Source organism: Oncorhynchus tshawytscha, linkage group LG26 (genome assembly GCF_018296145.1).
Source record: "Oncorhynchus tshawytscha isolate Ot180627B linkage group LG26, Otsh_v2.0, whole genome shotgun sequence".
Lineage (NCBI taxonomy): Eukaryota > Metazoa > Chordata > Actinopteri > Salmoniformes > Salmonidae > Oncorhynchus > Oncorhynchus tshawytscha.
The window spans coordinates 49,236,431-49,259,018 of NC_056454.1; the positions used below are offsets into that span (position 1 = coordinate 49,236,431).

At 45.2% G+C, this 22,588-nt stretch overlaps 1 protein-coding gene across 2 annotated transcripts; it reads right to left on the bottom strand.

Annotated features, from left to right (window-relative positions):
- Positions 1-534: 534 nt before the first annotated feature.
- On the bottom strand, positions 535-21,523 carry LOC112239769 (desmin-like). Of its 2 annotated transcripts, XM_042306784.1 has the most exons (10): positions 20,823-21,523; positions 16,254-16,314; positions 15,632-15,727; positions 11,148-11,309; positions 9,197-9,322; positions 8,019-8,239; positions 6,336-6,415; positions 4,703-4,788; positions 4,214-4,252; positions 535-1,298 (listed from the first exon to the last, which is right to left on the bottom strand). In XM_042306784.1, exons 1-10 carry the CDS (start codon positions 21,392-21,394, stop codon positions 1,257-1,259), a joined length of 1,485 nt encoding a protein of 494 aa, XP_042162718.1. In that variant the 5' UTR covers positions 21,395-21,523; the 3' UTR covers positions 535-1,256. The 2 variants fall into 2 exon arrangements, with proteins under 2 accessions (XP_042162718.1, XP_042162719.1); XM_042306785.1 differs by lacking the exon at positions 4,214-4,252 and having other exon boundaries at positions 20,823-21,520.
- Positions 21,524-22,588: the final 1,065 nt, after the last annotated feature.

The following is a 22,588-nucleotide window of genomic DNA, read 5'->3' on the forward strand; positions in this document are numbered from 1 at the left end:
TTAATATGAAGACTAGTATTACCTCCTCCTGTTATTATGAAGACTAGTAATACCTCCTCCGGTTATGAAGACTAGTATTACCTCCTCCTGTTATGAAGACTAGTATTACCTCCTGTTATTATGAAGACTAGTATTACCTCCTCCTGTTATGAAGACTAGTATTACCTCCTCCTGTTAATATGAAGACTAGTATTACCTCCTCCTGTTAATATGAAGACTAGTATATCCTATGAAGACTAGTATTACCTCCTCCTGTTATGAAGACTAGTATTACCTCCTCCGGTTATGAAGACTAGTATTACCTCCTGTTATTATGAAGACTAGTATTACCTCCTCCGGTTATGAAGACTAGTATTACCTCCTCCGGTTATGAAGACTAGTATTACCTCCTGTTAATATGAAGACTAGTATTACCTCCTCCTGTTAATATGAAGACTAGTATTACCTCCTCCTGTTAATATGAAGACTAGTATTACCTCATGTTATGAAGACTAGGAAGCTAAATCCTCGTTACTCCATTGTAATACACTGGTATCTGTTATAGTAAGCTTTAATCAGACAAGAAATTAAACAAGCTCATTAATTAACCCATCCCTGTTTTACTTCAGCAAAATGGCACCATATTCGCTATTTAGTGCACTACTTTTGACCAGAGCCCTTTTTCGTTCCTGTTAAAAGTAGTTCACTATATAGGGGATAGGGTGCCATTTGGGATACAAATATATATAAAATAACCAAGGAATAGAATCAATTGTATTCTCTTTTGAAGATACAGTATATCTTTATTTCAAATAATTTGCCACTGTGAAACTATTGTGAAGCAAAGAGACCCACTCACACACAGACGTGCACTACAGAGATCCATCTCTTGACCTTCTGGAGATCCCTCCTAGCCATGCATGTTCTGTTCTGGCCAGGGCCTGACTTGACTTTCAGTCCACCTTGTTCCCACCTTCTGATTACTGTAACTTAACATTGTCTTTCTTCTTATGTTCTTCTGCTTCGGAGATGGGTCATATAACATCTGATTAGTTGGAGTTCACAAGTTATAAACATTCCTATGAAGGATATAACCCTTCATAAGGTGGTTATAACACTTCGTAAGGTGTTCATAACTCACTCCCTCTCAAAAAAGAGACCTTTTTTTTAAACGAGGCTTTGCCTTAGAAAAGGCAGCTAGAGAACCCCTCGTATCTTTGTATGTAAACATCCATTTTTTTTTCCTAATTTAAGCTTGTTGTTGCTGTTGTTGTTGTTTACATGATGTCCTGCTGGTGCTGTGTAGATTCACTGACCACCTGCGGGAGGAGAAGAGAGTCGGTCAGGGTGGATAGGTCAGGCACAGTGACAACAAACAGATGGCTTCGAGAGACACAGTACAGTGTATTTTATGGTTTATATTGACCCGTTATTTCGACACGTTGTCCCTTTGAGACCATAGTCTCCTTGACAAGGGAGCCTTTGCTTCGTTCAATTAACAAATATATAAAATACAACAGTCCCCTCATCTAAATACCTTGGCATAGTTAAATAAATTAAAAATATATATACAACAGTCCCGTTTCCTGCTACAATAGTCGGTTACAACATCAACAATGTCTACACTGTATTTCTGATCAATTTGATGCTATTTTAATGGACAAAAAAAAAGGAATTTTTTTCTTTCAAAAACAAGGACATTTCTAGGTGACCCAACACATTGGAACGGTAGTGTGCATGGAACAGAAATCAGAGTATCAGATGCATTAGAGACCGTTACAGTTTGGACAAGACAGCGAATACACATCTGTAGTTTAATGTGAAGAATATTGTATCCTACAGGGTTGGGTTCAAGTCAGGAAGTAAACTAAAATTAAAATTTTAATTCCAATTCTGCTAAACGTTTTTTCTAAAAGGAAAAATTTGAGTTGGAATATGTACAATTCCTGAATTGATTGAATTTAAAAGATATTGAACCCAATCCTGGTGTCCTCTGTAGGTTTTTTAACTGTGAGAGGAGGGTGAGGTGCTCTGAGGTGGGGTGGAGAGGACACAATACTGAGGGAGAGGACACAGTCATCAGGTCTAATACTGAGGGAGAGGACACAGTCATCAGTACTGAGGGAGAGGACACAGTCATCAGGTCTAATACTGAGGGAGAGGACACAGTCATCAGGTCTAATACTGAGGGAGAGGACACAGTCATCAGTACTGAGGGAGAGGACACAGTCATCAGGTCTAATACTGAGGGAGAGGACACGGTCAACAGGTCTAATACTGAGGGAGAGGACACAGTCATCAGTACTGAGGGAGAGGACACAGTCATCAGGTCTAATACTGAGGGAGAGGACACAGTCATCAGGTCTAATACTGAGGGAGAGGACACAGTCATCAGGTCTAATACTGAGGGAGAGGACACAGTCATCAGGTCTAATACTGAGGGAGAGGACACAGTCATCAGGTCTAATACTGAGGGAGAGGACACAGTCATCAGTACTGAGGGAGAGGACACAGTCATCAGGTCTAATACTGAGGGAGAGGACACAGTCATCAGGTCTAGTACTCAGGGAGAGGACATAGTCATCAGGTCTAATACTGAGGGAGAGGACACAGTCATCAGGTCTAATACTGAGGGAGAGGACACAGTCATCAGGTCTAATACTGAGGGAGAGGACACAGTCATCAGGTCTAATACTGACGGTGAGGACACAGTCATCAGGTCTAATACTGAGGGAGAGGACACAGTCATCAGGTCTAGTACTGAGGGAGAGGACACGGTCATCAGGTCTAATACTGAGGGAGAGGACACAGTCATCAGTACTGAGGGAGAGGACACAGTCATCAGGTCTAATACTGAGGGAGAGGACACAGTCATCAGGTCTAGTACTGAGGGAGAGAGGACACGATCATCAGGTCTAATACTGAGGGAGAGGACACAGTCATCAGTACTGAGGGAGAGGACACAGTCATCAGGTCTAATACTGAGGGAGAGGACACAGTCATCAGGTCTAGTACTGAGGGAGAGGACACAGTCATCAGGTCTAATACTGAGGGAGAGGACACAGTCATCAGGTCTAGTACTGAGGGAGAGGACACAGTCATCAGGTCTAATACTGAGGGAGAGGACACAGTCATCAGGTCTAATACTGAGGGAGAGGACACAGTCATCAGGTCTAATACTGAGGGAGAGGACACGGTCATCAGGTCTAATACTGAGGGAGAGGACACAGTCATCAGGTCTAATACTGAGGGAGAGGACACAGTCATCAGGTCTAATACTGAGGGAGAGGACACAGTCATCAGGTCTAATACTGAGGGAGAGGACACGGTCATCAGGTCTAATACTGAGGGAGAGGACACAGTCATCAGTACTGAGGAGGAGGACACAGTCATCAGGTCTAATACTGAGGGAGAGGACACGGTCATCAGGTCTAATACTAAGGGAGAGGACACAGTCATCAGGTCTAATACTGAGGGAGAGGACCCAGTCATCAGGTCTAATACTGAGGGAGAGGACACAGTCATCAGGTCTAATACTGAGGGAGAGGACACAGTCATCAGGTCTAATACTGAGGGAGAGGACACAGTCATCAGGTCTAATACTGAGGGAGAGGACACGGTCATCAGGTCTAATACTGAGGGAGAGGACACAGTCATCAGTACTGAGGGAGAGGACACAGTCATCAGGTCTAATACTGAGGGAGAGGACACGGTCATCAGGTCTAATACTGAGGGAGAGGACACAGTCATCAGGTCTAATACTGAGGGAGAGGACACAGTCATCAGGTCTAGTACTGAGGGAGAGGACACAGTCATCAGGTCTAATACTGAGGGAGAGGACACAGTCATCAGGTCTAGTACTGAGGGAGAGGACACAGTCATCAGGTCTAATACTGAGGGAGAGGACACAGTCATCAGGTCTAATACTGAGGGAGAGGACACAGTCATCAGGTCTAGTACTGAGGGAGAGGACACAGTCATCAGGTCTAATACTGAGGGAGAGGACACAGTCATCAGGTCTAATACTGAGGGAGAGGACACAGTCATCAGGTCTAGTACTGAGGGAGAGGACACAGTCATCAGGTCTAATACTGAGGGAGAGGACCCAGTCATCAGGTCTAATACTGAGGGAGAGGACACAGTCATCAGGTCTAATACCGAGGGGGTGAGAATATGAAAAGTGAGTTGATTAAAAGGTGGTTGGGTCCAAAGTTGATATTTAAGCCGCACTTACACACAGAGCACTAGCTCCATTGCTCATAGAATATGTAATCTAGAACAAAAAATGAACATTGATTAAAAGCTGTATAAGGCTATGAGATACTTTTGTCTGCCTTTATTAAGCTAGGCCTGCATGATAGTTGTCCTTTCCCCTGCGGACTGACTGTCAGCTGTGGGTTCCCAACGATACCACCCAAATGGCACCCTATTCCCTGGGACGACAGGGTAGCCTAGTGGTTAGAGCGTTGGACTAGTAACCGAAAGGTTGCTAGTTCGAATCCCCGAGCTGACAACACAAATCTGTCAATCTGCCCCTGAACAAGGCAGTTAACCTACTGTTCCTAGGCCGTCATTGAAAATAAGAATTTGTTCTTAACTGACTTGCCTGGTTAAATTAAAATATAGTGCACTACCTTTCACCTGAATCCTGGTAGTGGTCTATTTAGGGAATTAACTGTTTACTTGGAACAAACTGATATTGGATTTTGTGTGTTGATTTTACCTCTCCATCGCGGGTCTCGATGGTCTTGATCAGGACAGTCTTCTTGGAGTGGACCTCTGCTGATCGTCCGACGTCTGGGCTGGTCTCTGCGGATCGAACAGAGTTAAGACAACCTCGTACGAACACAATCACAAAACCAACCTAACATCAACCCAGAGTTGTTTATATGATTCACTCTGCCTCAATCTAACATCAACCCAGAGTTGTTTATATGATTCACTCTGCCTCAATCTAACATCAACCCAGAGTTGTTTATATGATTCACTCTGCCTCAATCTAACATCAACCCAGAGTTGTTTATATGATTCACTCTGCCTCAATCTAACATCAACCCAGAGTTGTTTATATGATTCACTCTGCCTCAATCTAACATCAACCCAGAGTTGTTTATTTGATTCACTCTGCCTCAATCTAACATCAACATCAACCCAGAGTTGTTTATATGATTCACTCTGCCTCAATCTAACATCAACATCAACCCAGAGTTGTTTATATGATTCACTCTGCCTCAATCTAACATCAACATCAACCCAGAGTTGTTTATATGATTCACTCTGCCTCAATCTAACATCAACATCAACCCAGAGTTGTTTATATGATTCACTCTGCCTCAATCTAACATCAACATCAACCCAGAGTTGTTTATATGATTCACTCTGCCTCAATCTAACATCAACATCAACCCAACATCAACATCAACCCAGAGTTGTTTATATGATTCACTCTGCCTCAATCTAACATCAACATCAACCCAGAGTTGTTTATATGATTCACTCTGCCTCAATCTAACATCAACATCAACCCAGAGTTGTTTATATGATTCACTCTGCCTCAATCTAACATCAACATCAACCCAGAGTTGTTTATTTGATTCACTCTGCCTCAATCTAACATCAACATCAACCCAGAGTTGTTTATTTGATTCACTCTGCCTCAATCTAACATCAACATCAACCCAGAGTTGTTTATTTGATTCACTCTGCCTCAATCTAACATCAACATCAACCCAGAGTTGTTTATATGATTCACTCTGCCTCAATCTAACATCAACATCAACCCAGAGTTGTTTATATGATTCACTCTGCCTCAATATAACATCAACATCAACCCAGAGTTGTTTATATGATTCACTCTGCCTCAATCTAACATCAACATCAACCCAGAGTTGTTTATATGATTCACTCTGCCTCAATCTAACATCAACATCAACCCAGAGTTGTTTATATGATTCACTCTGCCTCAATATAACATCAACATCAACCCAGAGTTGTTTATATGATTCACTCTGCCTCAATATAACATCAACATCAACCCAGAGTTGTTTATATGATTCACTCTGCCTCAACCAAACATCAATAGCCACAGTTTAATATACCAACCAACCAATCAATCAACCAATCAATTAACTTCAATCATCCTCTATTGTTATCGTTGAACTGATTGTGGTCTCAGTGATGCAAATATCCGAAATGCATCAATTCATGCTGTCAGTGTTTTCAGCCTACAGCTGCTCCACCTCGTGGTGAAATTGTGATTCTGCTCTCACCATCCCTTTACTTTAAGTTACTGTACATGTCTTATAGGACTCTTTGGTGATTGGTCAGTTGTGAGGAAGTGTGTTTTCTGTGGTCACCTCTGAATCCAACAGTGGAATATAGTGAGGCAGCAGAGTGGGAGCCAGAGTGAGAAGACTGGGAGCCAGATACAGTGATTCTGGGGAAGAAAGAGAGAACACAAACAGAATAGTTATTTACAGGTGATTTTAATGACGCACTTACAGACATGTCCTCACCCCTCTATCTAGCCTCGTCTGCCCCCCTCCCCACCACCCGCTCTCTCTCTCTCTCTCTCTCCATCAATACGATCTATCCTTCTAGCTCTTCTCACTGCAGAAGCATTCAGGACCTATTCCACTTACTTCTCTCTCTAGTCCACTTCCTAATACTGTTTATCACCTGTTAGGCAGCGATCTCTATGTCCAGGGCTATCTGTCACTCTTCTCTATCCCTCCCCTTGTTCCTCCCCTACCCCTCCATCTTCTCAGTCTCTCCCCAACACTCCTCCCTTCCCTCCCTCTTCTCTATCCCTCCCCTACCCCTCCATCATCTCTATCCCTCCCCCTGTTCCTCCCCTACCACTCCATCATCTCTATCCCTCCCCTGTTCCTCTCCTACCCCTCCATCTTCTCAGTCTCTCCCCAACACTCCTCCCTTCCCTCCCTCTTCTCTATCCCTCCCCTACCCCTCCCTCTTCTCTATCCCTCCCCTACTCCTCCCTCTTCTCTATCCCTCCTGTACCCCTCCATCTTCTCAGTCTCTCCCCCTGCACCTCCTTCCCTCCCTCTTCTCCATCCCTCCCCTACCCCTCCCTCTTCTCTATCCCTCCCCTACCCCTCCCTCTTCTCTATCCCTCCTGTACCCCTCCATCTACTCTATCCCTCCCCTGCACCTGGTTCCCTCCCTCTTCTCCATCCCTCCCCTACCCCTCCATCTTCTCAGTCCCTCCCCTGCACCTGGTTCCCTCCCTCTTCTCTATCCCTCCTGTACCCCTCCATCTTCTCAGTCTCTCCCCCTGCACCTCCTTCCCTCCCTCTTCTCCATCCCTCCCCTACCCCTCCCTCTTCTCTATCCCTCCCCTACCCCTCCCTCTTCTCTATCCCTCCTGTACCCCTCCATCTCTCTATCCCTCCCCTGCACCTGGTTCCCTCCCTCTTCTCCATCCCTCCCCTACCCCTCCATCTTCTCATCCCTCCCCTGCACCTGGTTCCCTCCCTCTTCTCTATCCCTCCCCTACCCCTCCATCTTCTCAGTCCCTCCCCTGCACCTGGTTCCTCCCTCTTTCCATCCCTCCCCTACCCCTCCATCTTCTCAGTCCCTCCCCTGCACCTGGTTCCCTCCCTCTTCTCCATCCCTCCCCTACCCCTCCATCTTCTCAGTCCCTCCCCTGCACCTCCTTCCCTCCCTCTTCTCTATCCCTCCCCTACCCCTCCATCTTCTCAGTCTCCCCTCTGCACCTCCTTCCTCCCTCTTCTCCATCCCTCCCCTACCCCTCCATCTTCTCAGTCCCTCCCCTGCACCCTTCCCTCCCTCTTCTCTATCCCTCCCCTACCCCTCCATCTTCTCAGTCCCTCCCCTGCCCTCCTTCCTCCCTCTTCTCTATCCCTCCCCTACCCCTCCATCTTCTCAGTCCCTCCCCTGCACCTCCTTCCCTCCCTCTTCTCTATCCCTCCCCTACCCCTCCATCTTCTCAGTCCCTCCCCTGCACCTCCTTCCCTCCCTCTTCTCTATCCCTCTCCCTACGTATCCCTCTCTCCTACCGGCTCTCCTCTCCCTCCAGTAGCTTCCTGTAGGTAGCGATCTCTATATCCAGGGCCATCTTGACATTGAGGAGGTCCTGGTACTCTCTGAGGTGACGAGCCATCTCATCCTTCATCTTGGCGATCTCAGCCTCCAGACGGGTGACGGAGTCCTGGTAACCTCCAGCCTCGTTTCCCAGACGATCCTCCATCTCCCTCATCTGCCTCAGCAGAGACTCGTTCTGTAGGGGAAAGAGAGAGAGAGAGATCATTACATAAACAGGTATCATAGTTAGATTGAGAGGTGAGGGGGGAGCTGGTGGAGAGGTGATTGAAGTGATGATAGGTTAGAGAATTGTCCTGAAGTGTGAACTACTCCCGCCCCTTTTAAAAGGAAAAGCATTGGATTGGTATAAAACACGGCTAGAGGGAGTTTCCAGCACCAATCCTTTCCGGTTAAATCCATGAAGGGAAGAAAACAAGAGTAAACTTGGTACAGGAGGATCTAGAGTAGCATGTAGTAACAGTCCAATAGGATATAGAGTAGGGTGTAGTAATATAGAGTAGAATGTAGTAATATAGAGTAATATAGAGTAGAATGTAGTAATATAGAGTAGAATGTAGTAATATAGAGTAGAGTGTAGTAATATAGAGTAGAATGTAGTAATATAGAATGTAGTAATATAGAGTAGAGTGTAGTAATATAGAGTAGAATGTAGTAATATAGAGTAATATAGAGTAGAATGTAGTAATATAGAGTAGAATGTAGAATGTAGTAATATAGAGTAGAATGTAGTAATATAGAGTAATATAGAGTAGAATGTAGAATGTAGTAATATAGAGTAATATAGAGTAGAATGTAGAATGTAGTAATATAGAGTAGAATGTAGTAATATAGAGTAATATAGAGTAGAATGTAGAATGTAGTAATATAGAGTAGAATGTAGTAATATAGAGTAATATAGAGTAGAATGTAGAATGTAGTAATATAGAGTAGAATGTAGTAATATAGAATAGAATGTAGTAATATAGAGTAGAATGTAGTAATATAGAATAGAATGTAGTAATATAGAGTAGAATGTAGTAATATAGAGTAGAATGTAGTAATATAGAGTAGAATGTAGTAATATAGAGTAGAATGTAGTAATATAGAGTAGAATGTAGTAATATAGAGTAGGGTGTAGTAACAGAGTACTCACGGTTCCCTTGAGAGAGTCGATCTCACAGGTGTAGGACTGGATCTGATGCCTGAACTCCATGCTCTCCTGTTTGGCCTGTCTCAGAGCATCATTGTTCTTGTTCACAGCCTGGTTCAGGTCTGACACCTGGAGAGGAGGTGGAGACATGGGGTGGAATAGATGCTACAGTCACTATGTAGTGGTGCCAACGTAGTTAGCTTAGCTACTGTCACTGTGTAGTGGTGCCGATGTAGTTAGCTTAGCTACTGTCACCTGTGTAGTGGTGCCAACGTAGTTAGCTTAGCTACTGTCACTGTGTAGTGGTGCCAACGTAGTTAGCTTAGCTACTGTCACTGTGTAGTGGTGCTGATGTAGTTAGCTTAGCTACAGTCACTGTGTAGTGGTGCTGATGTAGTTAGCTTAGCTACTGTCACTGTGTAGTGGTGCCAACGTAGTTAGCTTAGCTACTGTCACTGTGTAGTGGTGCTGATGTAGTTAGCTTAGCTACTGTCACTGTGTAGTGGTGCCAACTTAGTTAGCTTAGCTACTGTCACTGTGTAGTGGTGCTGATGTAGTTAGCTTAGCTACAGTCACTGTGTAGTGGTGCTGATGTAGTTAGCTTAGCTACTGTCACTGTGTAGTGGTGCTGATGTAGTTAGCTTAGCTACTGTCACTATGTAGTGGTGCTGATGTAGTTAGCTTAGCTACAGCTGATGTAGTTAGCTTAGCTACAGTCACTGTGTAGTGGTGCTGATGTAGTTAGCTTAGCTACTGTCACTGTGTAGTGGTGCTGATGTAGTTAGCTTAGCTACTGTCACTGTGTAGTGGTGCTGATGTAGTTAGCTTAGCTACTGTCACTGTGTAGTGGTGCTGATGTAGTTAGCTTAGCTACTGTCACTGTGTAGTGGTGCTGATGTAGTTAGCTTAGCTACTGTCACTGTGTAGTGGTGCTGATGTAGTTAGCTTAGCTACTGTCACTGTGTAGTGGTGCCAACTTAGTTAGCTTAGCTACTGTCACTGTGTAGTGGTGCTGATGTAGTTAGCTTAGCTACAGTCACTGTGTAGTGGTGCTGATGTAGTTAGCTTAGCTACTGTCACTGTGTAGTGGTGCTGATGTAGTTAGCTTAGCTACTGTCACTGTGTAGTGGTGCTGATGTAGTTAGCTTAGCTACAGTCACTGTGTAGTGGTGCTGATGTAGTTAGCTTAGCTACTGTCACTGTGTAGTGGTGCTGATGTAGTTAGCTTAGCTACAGTCACTATGTAGTGGTGCTGATGTAGTTAGCTTAGCTACTGTCACTGTCCACATATCATATCCAATTTTAGCTTATTTAACAGTGCTTTACTGGCAGTCACATGTTCTTTGCCAGGGTTGGGGACTTGGGGTCGATTTAATTTAATTTCAATGCAGTCAATTTAATTCCAATTCCAAATGAATTACTTAACTGAAACGGAATAGGCTCCAATCCTGTTCTGTACTGTCCTAAGCCAATCCTGTTCTGTACTGTCCTAAGCCAATCCTGTTCTGTACTGTCCTAAGCCAATCCTGTTCTGTACTGTCCTAAGCCAATCCTGTTCTGTACTGTCCTAAGCCAATCCTGTTCTGTACTGTCCTAAGCCAATCCTGTTCTGTACTGTCCTAAGCCAATCCTGTTCTGTACTGTCCTAAGCCAATCCTGTTCTGTACTGTCCTAAGCCAATCCTGTTCTGTACTGTCCTAAGCCAATCCTGTTCTGTACTGTCCTAAGCCAATTCTGTCAACCATCCCTATGGCAGCAAGCCTCTCTAACTATGACCCCACTGTCACTACCCACCCATATGTCTAGTGTTTTCACCTTGGACTTGTACCAGTGCTCAGTACTGTATCATATTATATAATACTGTTATAGATGGTTCCTCTGTACTATACCATATTATATAATACTGTTATAGATGGTTCCTCTGTACTATACCATATTATATAGATGGTGTCACCTTGGACTTGTACCAGTCCTCTGCCTCGGAGATGTTCTTGGCTGCGATGCCCTCGTACTGCATACGGATGTCCCTGAGGGCAACGGTCAGGTCTGGTTTGGACATGTCCATCTGGACCTGCACCGAGGTCTCCTGCATCTGGCTCGTCAGCTCATGGATCTCCTGCAGGGGTCAGAGGATAGAGTTCAGAGGTCAGGTTTCAGAGGTCAGAGGATAGATGTCAGGGTTCAGAGGTTAGGGGTCAGAGGTTAGGGCTCAGAGGTACATACAGGATTTAATTTAGAGCCATTAGCCATAACAAATATTTTTGTTCCTCCACTCTCCTGATTCACTGACTTTACATCCGGCCCAGAGTTACACTGACTATACTGACCAGGAAAAACCATGGCTCCTACAATACAGGACCACTGGTCTCTCTCTCTCTCTCTCTCTCTCTCTCTCTCTCTGTCTATCTGTCTCTCTCTGTCTCTCTCTCTCTGTCTCTCTCTGTCTCTCTCTGTCTCTCTGTCTCTCTGTCTCTCTCTGTCTCTCTCTCTGTCTCTCTTCCTCTGTCTTTCCCTCTCTCTCTCTCTCTGTCTCTCTCTGTCTCTCTCTGTCTCTCTGTCTCTCTGTCTCTCTCTCTCTCTGTCTCTCTCTCTGTCTCTCTTTCTCTCTCTCTCTCACTCACTCTCTCTCTCTGTCTCTCTCTCTCTCTGTCTCCCTGTCTCTCTGTCTCTCTGTCTCTCTGTCTCTCTGTCTCTCAATTCAATTTCAATTCAATTCAATTCAAGGGCTTTATTGGCATGGGAAACATGTGTTAACATTGCCAAAGCAAGTGAGGTAGACAACATACAAAGTGAATATATAAAGTGAAAGACAACAAAAATTAACAGTAAACATTACACATACAGAAGTTTCAAAACAGTAAAGACATTACAAATGTCATATTATATATATATACAGTGTTCTAACAATGTACAAATGGCTAAAGGACACAAGATAAAATAAATAAGCATAAATATGGGTTGTATTTACAATGGTGTTTGTTCTTCACTGGTTGCCCTTTTCTCATGGCAACAGGTCACAAATCTTGCTGCTGTGATGGCACACTGTGGAATTTCACCCAGTAGATATGGGAGTTTTTCAAAATGGATTTGTTTTCGAACTCTTTGTGGATCTGTGTAATCTGAGGGAAATATGTCTCTCTAATATGGTCATACATTGGGCAGGAGGTTAGGAAGTGCAGCTCAGTTTCCACCTCATTTTGTGGGCAGTGAGCACATAGCCTGTCTTCTCTTGAGAGCCATGTCTGCCCTACGGCGGCCTTTCTCAATAGCAAGGCTATGCTCACTGAGTCTGTACATAGTCAAGGCTTTCCTTAATTTTGGGTCAGTCACAGTGGTCAGGTATTCTGCCGCTGTGTACTCTCTGTTTAGGGTCAAATAGCATTCTAGTTTGCTCTGTTTTTTGTTAATTCTTTCCAATGTGTTAAGTAGTTATCTTTTTGTTTTCTCATGATTTGGTTGGGTCTAATTGTGCTGCTGTCCTGGGGCTCTGTAGTGTGTGTTTGTGTTTGTGAACAGAGCCCCAGGACCAGCTTGCTTAGGGACTCTTCTCCAGGTTCATCTCTCTGTAGGTGATGGCTTTGTTATGGAAGGTTTGTGAATCGCTTCCTTTTAGGTGGTTGTAGAATTTAACAGCTCTTTTCTGGATTTTGATAATTAGTGGGTATCGGCCTAATTCTGCTCTGCATGCATTATTTGGTGTTCTACGTTGTACACGGAGGATATTTTTGCAGAATTCTGCGTGCAGAGTCTCAATTTGGTGTTTGTCCCATTTTGTGAAGTCTTGGTTGGTGAGCGGACCCCAGACCTCACAACCATAAAGGGCAATGGGCTCTATGACTGATTCAAGTATTTTTAGCCAGATCCTAATTGGTATGTTGAAATTTATGTTTCTCTCTCTCTCTCTCTCTCTGTCTCTCTCTCTCTCTCTCTCTCTCTCACTCACTCACTCACACATTTCCCAGCATCTAGCTTCTCTCTCATGGTTTAATTATAGCTGTGCATGTGTTGAACAATGTTGCAGAGGGCACTCCATGTCACGAACCAGCTGACACAAGCCAGCATTTCTCTGAAGTCAAATGTCAGGGGAAGGAGACAGAGCATGAAAGGACTTCTGGCTTTAGAAGCTAGAAAAGTCCCTCTCCCCATCCACTGTACACAGTGTGGCGTGGTGTGTATAGTTGGTTGTGTGGGTGTGGTGTGTATTGTTGGTGTGTAGTGTGGTGTGTATAGTTGGTGTGTGGTGTGGTGTGTATAGTTGGTGTGTGGTGTGGTGTGTATAGTTGGTTGTGTGTGGTGTGTATAGTTGGTTGTGTGGGTGTGGTGTGTATAGTTGGTGTGTGGTGTGGTGTGTATAGTTGGTGTGTGGTGTGGTGTGTATAGTTGGTGTGTGGTGTGGTGTGTATAGTTGGTGTGTGGTGTGGTGTGGTGTGTATAGTTGGTTGTGTGGGTGTGGTGTGTATAGTTGGTGTGTGGTGTGGTGTGTATGGTTGGTTGTGTGGGTGTGGTGTGTATAGTTGGTGTGTAGTGTGGTGTGTTTAGTTGGTGTGTGGTGTGGTGTGTATAGTTGGTGTGTGGTGTGGTGTGTATAGTTGGTGTGTGGTGTGGTGTGTATAGTTGGTTGTGTGTGGTGTGTATAGTTGGTTGTGTGGGTGTGGTGTGTATAGTTGGTGTGTGGTGTGGTGTGTATAGTTGGTGTGTGGTGTGGTGTGTATAGTTGGTTGTGTGGGTGTGGTGTGTATAGTTGGTGTGTGGTGTGGTGTGTATAGTTGGTGTGTGGTGTGGTGTGTATAGTTGGTTGTGTGGGTGTGGTGTGTATAGTTGGTGTGTAGTGTGGTGTGTATAGTTGGTGTGTGGTGTGGTGTGTATAGTTGGTGTGTGGTGTGGTGTGTATAGTTGGTGTGTGGTGTGGTGTGTATAGTTGGTGTGTGGTGTGGTGTGTATAGTTGGTTGTGTGGGTGTGGTGTGTATAGTTGGTGTGTAGTGTGTACAGTTGGTAGTGTGGTGTGTATAGTTGGTTGTGTGGGTGTGGTGTGGTGTGTATAGTTGGTTGTGTGGGTGTGGTGTGTATAGTTGGTTGTGTTGGTGTGGTGTGTATAGTTGGTGTGTAGTGTGTACAGTTGGTAGTGTGGTGTGTATAGTTGGTTGTGTGGGTGTGGTGTGGTGTGTATAGTTGGTTGTGTGTGGTGTGGTGTGTATAGTTGGTTATGTGTGGTGTGGTGTGTATAGTTGGTTGTGTGGGTGTGGTGTGTATAGTTGGTTGTGTGGTGTGGTGTGTATAGTTGGTGTGTGAGTGTGGTGTGTATAGTTGGTGTGTGGTGTATATAGTTGGTGTGTGGTGTGGTGTGTATAGTTGGTGTGTGGTGTGGTGTGTATAGTTGGTGTGTGGTGTGGTGTGTATAGTTGGTGTGTGGTGTGTATAGTTGGTGTGTGGTGTGTATTTTAGTTGGTGTGTGGTGTGGTGTGTATAGTTGGTGTGTGGTGTGGTGTGTATAGTTGGTGTGTGGTGTGGGTGTGGCGTGGGTGTGGTGTGGTGTGGTATGGTATGGTATGGTGTGAGGTGAGGTGTGGTGTGTTGTGGTGTAGTGTGGTGAGGTGTGGAGTGGTGTGGTGTGGTGAGGTGTGGAGTGGTGTGGTGAGGTGTGGAGTGGTGAGGTGAGGTGTGGTGTGGTGTAGTGTGGTGAGGTGTAGAGTGGTGTGGTGTGGTGAGGTGTGGAGTGGTGTGGTGAGGTGTGGTGTGTGTAGTGTGGTGAGGTGTAGAGTGGTGTGGTGTAGTGTGGTGAGGTGTGGTGTGGTGTGGTGTGGTGTAGTGTGGTGAGGTGTGGAGTGGTGTGGTGTAGTGTGGTGAGGTGTGGAGTGGTGTGGAGTGGTGTGGTGAGGTGTGGTGTGGTGTAGTGTGGTGAGGTGTAGAGTGGTGTGGTGTGGTGAGGTGTAGAGTGGTGTGGTGTGGTGAGGTGTGGTGTGGTGTGGTGTGGTGTGGTGAGGTGTGGAGTGGTGTGGTGAGGTGTGGTGTGGTGTAGTGTGGTGAGGTGTAGAGTGGTGTGGTGAGGTGTGGTGTGGTGTAGTGTGGTGAGGTGTAGAGTGGTGTGGTGTGGTGAGGTGTAGAGTGGTGTGGTGAGGTGTGGTGAGGTGTGGTGTGGTGTGGTGTGTACAGTTGGTTGTGTGGGTGTAGTATTTTACATTATATTTCCCATCATAAAAATGGCAAGCAGACATTCAGCTTGGCTCGGCCCAGTTCAGCTTGACTCGGCCCAGCTCGGCTCAGTAGTGTTAAATGGGCATAAATAAGTCACCTTATCTGAGACAGACTCCAGCCCTATGGGTAATTCTCTCCTGTTTCTGTATCATGAGGCTTGGTGTACAAGTACACCACCCTGAGCAGGGCGCTATTCTATCGCAGGGTGAGAAGGGTTAGCATAAAGGGCCTGGGACACTACTGACCTCCTCGTGGATCTTCTTGAGGAAGGTGATCTCTTCCTGCAGGCTTTCAATGCGTCTCTCCAGGTCCAGCCTGGCCAGCGTGGCAGAGTCCACGTCCTAGAGAAACGCAACAAGAACAGTGGATGTAGTAGAGGCTGTTTTAATGTCGATGTTTCAGCACAAGGCCTTTCCCAAGACGAGAGTTGACGTAACATATTGACAGAGAGACAGATTGAGAAACAGAGAAAGATGGAGAGACAGAGAGACAGAGAGACAGAGAGACAGAGAGACAGAGAGACAGAGAGACAGACAGACAGACAGACAGACAGACAGACAGACAGACAGACAGCGAGAGAGAGAGGGAGACAGAGACAGAGACAGAGACAGTGAGACAGAGAGAGAGACAGAGACAGAGACAGAGACAGAGACAGAGAGACAGAGACAGAGACAGAGACAGAGACAGAGACAGAGAGACAGAGACAGAGACAGTGAGACAGAGAGAGAGACAGAGAGCAAGAGAGAGAGACTCAGAAGTTACTCTTGGGAACGATAGCAGCTTCGGTTGATGTTGGTGTCACACTCTGCGCTGTTATCATTGATCTAACCTGACAGCATGTAGAAGGAGAGGGAAAGTGTGACTCACAGCTCTGAAGGCAGACAGGTTGTTCTCTGCCTCTTCCCTCTGGTGGATCTCCTCCTGCAGTCTGGAGGGAGGGAGGGAGGGAGGGAGGGAGGGAGGGAGGGAGGGAGGGAGGGAGGGAGGGAGATTAAAGAAAAGGCTTAGTTGAAGAGTTTAAACAGATTCAGAGGTGAGGGAGGGTGTGTGTGTGGTGTGGGTGGTGTGTGTGGGTGGTGTGGGTGGGTGTGTGTCTCTCTCTGTGTGTGGTGTGTGTGAGTGTGTGTGTGTGTGTGTGTGTGTGTGTGTGGAGGGAGGGAGTGAAAAGGCTTAGTGTGAAGAGTTTAAACAGATTCAGAGACAACCTTTTCCTCCCTATCTGTGTGTGTGTGTGTGTGTGTGTGTGTGTGTCTGTGTGTGTGTGTGTGTGTGTGTGTGTGTGTGTGTGTGTGTGTGTGTGTGTGTGTGTGTGTGTGTGTGTGTGTGTGTGTGTGTTCATCTATCAGTTCTACATACACGTCAGCTCGTACACACAACAAGTAGGTCACATGGAGGAGAAGTGTTGTGCCGTGAGGTGTTGTTTATTGAAACCAGGTTCGCTTGTTCACTATATGAGACAGAAGGGAGTTCCATTCACTCACGGCCCTGTATAATACTGTATGTTTCCTTGAATTAGTTTCTGGTCCTGGGGACTGTGAAAAGACCCCTGGTGGCATGTCTGGTAGGGTAAGTGTGTGTGTGTCAGCTGACTATGCAAACAATTTGGAACAGTAGACTTTACTCAGTTGAACCGATGCTGTGCGGTTATCACTATATCTTTAAAGCACAGTCTCTCTCTGTGCCTAGAGGTATGGACCCTTCCTCCAGAGACACACATTCCTCGTGCAGTGGACCCCTTTCAGCTGTTCTAAGGCAGGTCAAGGGTCAAACAGAAATGCAGAGAGGGCAGTGAGCTACAGAGATGGCTGTAACAAAATCATTTGATATCCTTTTTGTGTTCTGGTTGCTTTCTGAATGGCTAAGCATAGCTGACTGACACTGCATCAGTACGGTTGATGCAGACTCCTATACTGTCAGTACTGTTGATGCAGACTCCTATACTGTATCAGTACTGTTGATGCAGACTCCTATACTGTCAGTACGGTTGATGCAGACTCCTATACTGTCAGTACTGTTGATGCAGACTCCTATACTGTCAGTACTGTTGATGCAGACTCCTATACTGTATCAGTACTGTTGATGCAGACTCCTATACTGTCAGTACTGTTGATGCAGACTCCTATACTGTCAGTACTGTTGATGCAGACTCCTATACTGTATCAGTACTGTTGATGCAGACTCCTATACTGTCAGTACTGTTGATGCACTCCTATACTGTCAGTACTGTTGATGCAGACTCCTATACTGTCAGTACTGTTGATGCAGACTCCTATACTGTATCAGTACTGTTGATGCAGACTCCTATACTGTCAGTACTGTTGATGCAGACTCCTATACTGTATCAGTACGGTTGATGCAGACTCCTATACTGTCAGTACTGTTGATGCAGACTCCTATACTGTATCAGTACGGTTAATGCAGACTCCTATACTGTCAGTACGGTTGATGCAGACTCCTATACTGTCAGTACTGTTGATGCAGACTCCTATACTGTATCAGTACGGTTGATGCAGACTCCTATACTGCCAGTACTGTTGATGCAGACTCCTATACTGTCAGTACGGTTGATGCAGACTCCTATACTGTATCAGTACGGTTGATGCAGACTCCTATACTGTCAGAACTGTTGATGCAGACTCCTATACTGTCAGTACTGTTGATGCAGACTCCTATACTGTCAGTACTGTTGATGCAGACTCCTATACTGTATCAGTACTGTTGATGCAGACTCCTATACTGTCAGTACTGTTGATGCAGACTCCTATACTGTATCAGTACGGTTGATGCAGACTCCTATACTGTCAGTACTGTTGATGCAGACTCCTATACTGTCAGTACTGTTGATGCAGACTCCTATACTGTATCAGTACTGTTGATGCAGACTCCTATACTGTCAGTACTGTTGATGCAGACTCCTATACTGTCAGTACTGTTGATGCAGACTCCTATACTGTCAGTACTGTTGATGCAGACTCCTATACTGTCAGTACGGTTGATGCAGACTCCTATACTGTCAGTACTGTTGATGCAGACTCCTATACTGTCAGTACTGTTGATGCAGACTCCTATACTGTCAGTACTGTTGATGCAGACTCCTATACTGTCAGTACTGTTGATGCAGACTCCTATACTGTCATAACATCTAATTCATTATAATCTAAAAGCTACTGCTACTCTGAAACACTATGAATCCCAACCCTGCGTTGATCTGAGGTCAGTATGACCCAGCATGCTGTGTGTTTTACCCCAGAACCTTCTCAAACTTTAACCCCTTTCCACCTCCACTTTCAACACTGGTTTTGACTCTCACTCGTTCCTCCGGCTACACTGCACCCAAACCCCTTCCCTCGCAGAGCCTTGGAGGAGCTAGATCACGTCAGCTGTTCACAGTGCAGAGAAAATCCCACGAAGAAAAAAAACCCAGAGACCATTTCACACCGTTGATCCTGTACCTCGAAATAGAAACGTCTATTAACAACACTACAACAAACCAAACTAAATGTTCTTCTTATTTCTATTTCTCCTGTGTTTTTGTTCTACTTTGTCTATTTCTACTACTGACATCGATTAACGCATCGTTGGGAAAGAGCAAGAAAAGACATTTAGCACGTGACAATGAAAACAAAACGTCAAACTTGAAACACTGTTGAACGCTTCCACAGTTTACGGTCATAGACTCTCATGAGGCCTTGGCACAGAGTCAGACACAGCATCCAATAGGCCTGCTGATATCGGGCTATTATTAGGAGGAGTACAGTGGGCACTCAGGGTATATTGGGATGGATAAGAATAGTGGTCTAATATGGGAATGGTATTCTGCTGATTCCTGAGAGGGCTCTGAGCAACTGGTGGACAAAGACGAGCTGTTTGTCTGTCTGTCTGTCTGTCTGTCTGTCTGTCTGTCTGTCTGTCTGTCTGTCTGTCTGTCTGTCTGTCTGCATGACTCCGTCTGTCTGTCTGTCTGTCTGTCTGTCTGTCTGTCTGTCTGTCTGTGACCCTGTCTGTCTGTCTGTCTGTCTGTCTGCATGACTTTGTCTGTCTGTCTGTCTGTCTGCATGACTCTGTCTGTCTGTCTGTCTGTCTGTCCGTCTGTCTGCATGACTTTGTCTGTCTCTCTCTGTCTGTCTGTCTGTCTGTCTGTCTGTCTGTCTGTCTGTCTGTCTGTCTGCATGACTCTGTCTGTCTGTCTGTCCGTCTGTCTGCATGACTTTGTCTGTCGCTCTCTGTCTGTCTGTCTGTCTCTCTGTCTCTCTGTCTCTCTGTCTGTCTGTCTGTCTGTCTGCATGACTGTCTGTCTGTCTGTCTGTCTGTCTGTCTGTCTGTCTGTCTGTCTGTCTGTCTGCATGACTCTGTCTGTCTGTCTCTCTCTCTCTCTTTCTCTCTCTCTCTCTCTGTGTCTGTCTACTATGGGGACACTTTGAGACAGTAGGGGTAATGTCTGTTTATCCATCCTGCATTCAGATCTCATTATTTCTGCCCTTCACAATATTGGTAATCCTCTGCTTTTCCCTCACTTTGACCGTTGGCACATATTTATAATCTCATCACGTTCTCTCTGTCTTCTGACATCCTCTTTCTCAATCTCTTCTGCATTCATTCTCAACCGTTTTCTCTTGTGGGTAAATTAGAAAAGTATATATATATATATATATATATATATATATATATATATATATATATATATATATATATATAGCTTCAGCATAGCAAGAGAGAACTTCCAAGTATGTTGTTTGTTCATTTCAATGTCAACTGACACCTTCACTGACATACTCCCTCTAAGATGGAGGATAACCAAATCGCTGTCGGGAGCGCGTTACTCTCCCCAATTCAGCAGAAAAAAAGACATGACACGTATTCAGATCATATCACCATTCAGGTCTTTGGATAAGGAGTGGCTTTCACTCAACAGATAACACCTGTTCCACTGTGTATTGATGCATCTCCGGTAGCTCCAGACTGAAAATGTACACTTATTGGAATATCAATATAGTGATATATATATATATTGAGGGCTCATAATCAAACGGCCCAAACTTCTCAAGCGAATAACTTAATCAAGAACATATTACAGTAGTAGTAATAGGTAACAGGTAGTTTCAGTGATTCTCTTTATTTACATTTTTAACCTTAACTTTTAACTTCTACGTCATGCAGTTTGAAATATATCTACTTCCATTGATCCTGAATATAATAACCTCCTCTCTTCTGTTTTTACTAACTTGTCTTTTCTCTCTCATTTGATTTCTTAATCAAGCGCGTATTATATTATTATAATGATTTTACTAACGTCTGTCTCATTGAACACTGTGTTGTTTTGGAAGAGCGATGAGAGGATATCATTTCATTGTACTGTTGACACCCTATCCTGTAACACGTGACGAATCAACTTTTGATTTGATTTTGCTGTATGTTTTTTGACCCCTGACCTCTCACCTGAGTTTGAGTTTTTGCAGGTCGTCAGCCAAGTTGTCTCTCTCCACCTCCATGCGGGCTCGGTCATTGGACATGCCGTCCACCTGACGCCTCAGCTCTCTCATCTCCTCCTCGTACATCTCGGCCACGCGGGTCGGCTCGTGACCTCTCATCCTCTCGATCTCCACCACCAGGGTAGCGTTCTGCTGCTCCAGGAAACGGACCTTCTCGATGTAGCTGGCGAACCGGTCGTTTAAGTGCTGCAACTCTGCCTTCTCATTGGTTCTGGTGTCCAGGAAGTCGCGGTTAGTGGCGTCGGCCAGGTTGAAGTCCAGCTTCTCGCCCATCCCGGCGTACGAGCGCATCGCGCCGCCGGAGGAGGAACGAATACTGCCGGAGGAGTAGCTGGGGCGGGCGGAGCTTTTGGTCATCTCGTAGACTCTGGAGGACATGTGGGCCGAGCCGGAGGAGCCGGAGGAGCCGCGTCCACCGTGGGAGAACATGGAGGACATGCCTGGGGTGGATCCAATACCAGAACCGAAGGTCCGGCGGTAGGAAGAGGCTGACTGGGCGGACTGGGAGGAGAAGCTCATGGTGGACGTTGTCCGAGGGTCTGGCTGGAGAAACTGGGTTGCTGTTGGAGGTTGATGACTGAATGAGGGGCTGTTGGACAGGAGATCTGCTATTTGTAGACATACAACGCCCACTCCATAACCCCAAGCCCCCTGCATCCAACTCCCTCAATCACCCCTCTCTCTCTCTCTGTCTCTGTCTCTCTGTCTCTCTCTCTCTCTCTCTCTCTCTGTCTCTCTCTCTCTCTCTCTCTCTCTCATGTCTCTCTCTCTCTCTCTCCCTCTCTCTCTCTCTCTCTCTCTCTCTCTCTCTCTCTCTCTCTTCTCATGTCTCTCTCTCTCTCTGTCTCTCTCTCTCTCTCTTCTCATGTCTCTCTCTATCTCTCCCTCTCTCTCTATCTCTCCCTATCTCTCTTCTCATGTCTCTATCTATCTCTCGCTCATTTCTATTCCCACTCTTTGATTCAGCTGTCATAGGCTCTGGTTTCCAGTAGCAGTGTGGAGGCTAGCCAGTGGGGGGGTGTAGTCGTTGTTGGAAGTGGCTGTGGGAGTAGGAGTGTGTGTGGGGGGGTGTTAGTCTCATGGCCTTCTGAAAAACATGAGATTACGGTTACCGTAAGTTACCCTACACATATTCTATAAAAGGGACAGAAACATGTCTAGTCGACCACGTATTTATTCTTATATTTTCAAACCGTTGCTGTGTTAAAGGACTGTAGTCTTTTTTTTGACTGGTGGAACCTATCAGAACCCATCAAAACTACTGTGTTTAGCCAGATTGATTGTGTAGATATTTTGACCAATCACTGGCCTTTTTCTCCGTCTGTTTTTGTCCAAAATATTGGGTTAGTGAAACAGTTCATTACTAAATAACTGGAAGCAACAGAAAAATGTACCCCCTGTGATGTACAACCTGCTAGGTATATTTATTCCACTACCTAGCCATTTCATTTATTGGTGAATTTTATTCATCGTGCATTGATTGACTGAGCATTGTGATGCATATACTATACACGGCGCTTAAAAATTCTATGGCAGCCATGTTTCCGCCTCATTACCATACATGGGGAATATTTAAATGATGCTATGTAACTGAATGTCTAGAATTAGAACAACATTCAACATTCTAAAAATTTTCCAAACACTCTAAATACTCTGGTCCAACCCAGAGTCATATATAGAGAGAGAGAGAGAGAATTGGGCCAATGCGAATTC

What these genes read in the sequence shown, in the direction of transcription:
- LOC112239769 (XM_042306784.1), bottom strand. Translation starts at nt 21,394, where the DNA reads ATGAGCTTCTCCTCCCAGTCCGCCCAGTCAGCCTCTTCCTACCGCCGG. An exon ending in CTGCAAAAACTCAAACTCAG is followed by an intron (nt 16,315 to 20,822) that starts GTGAGAGGTCAG and finishes CCCTCCCTCCAG; the next exon opens with ACTGCAGGAGGAGATCCACC. An exon ending in ATGGAGCTAGTGCTCTGTGT is followed by an intron (nt 1,299 to 4,213) that starts GTAAGTGCGGCT and finishes CTCCTCCCGCAG; the next exon opens with GTGGTCAGTGAATCTACACA.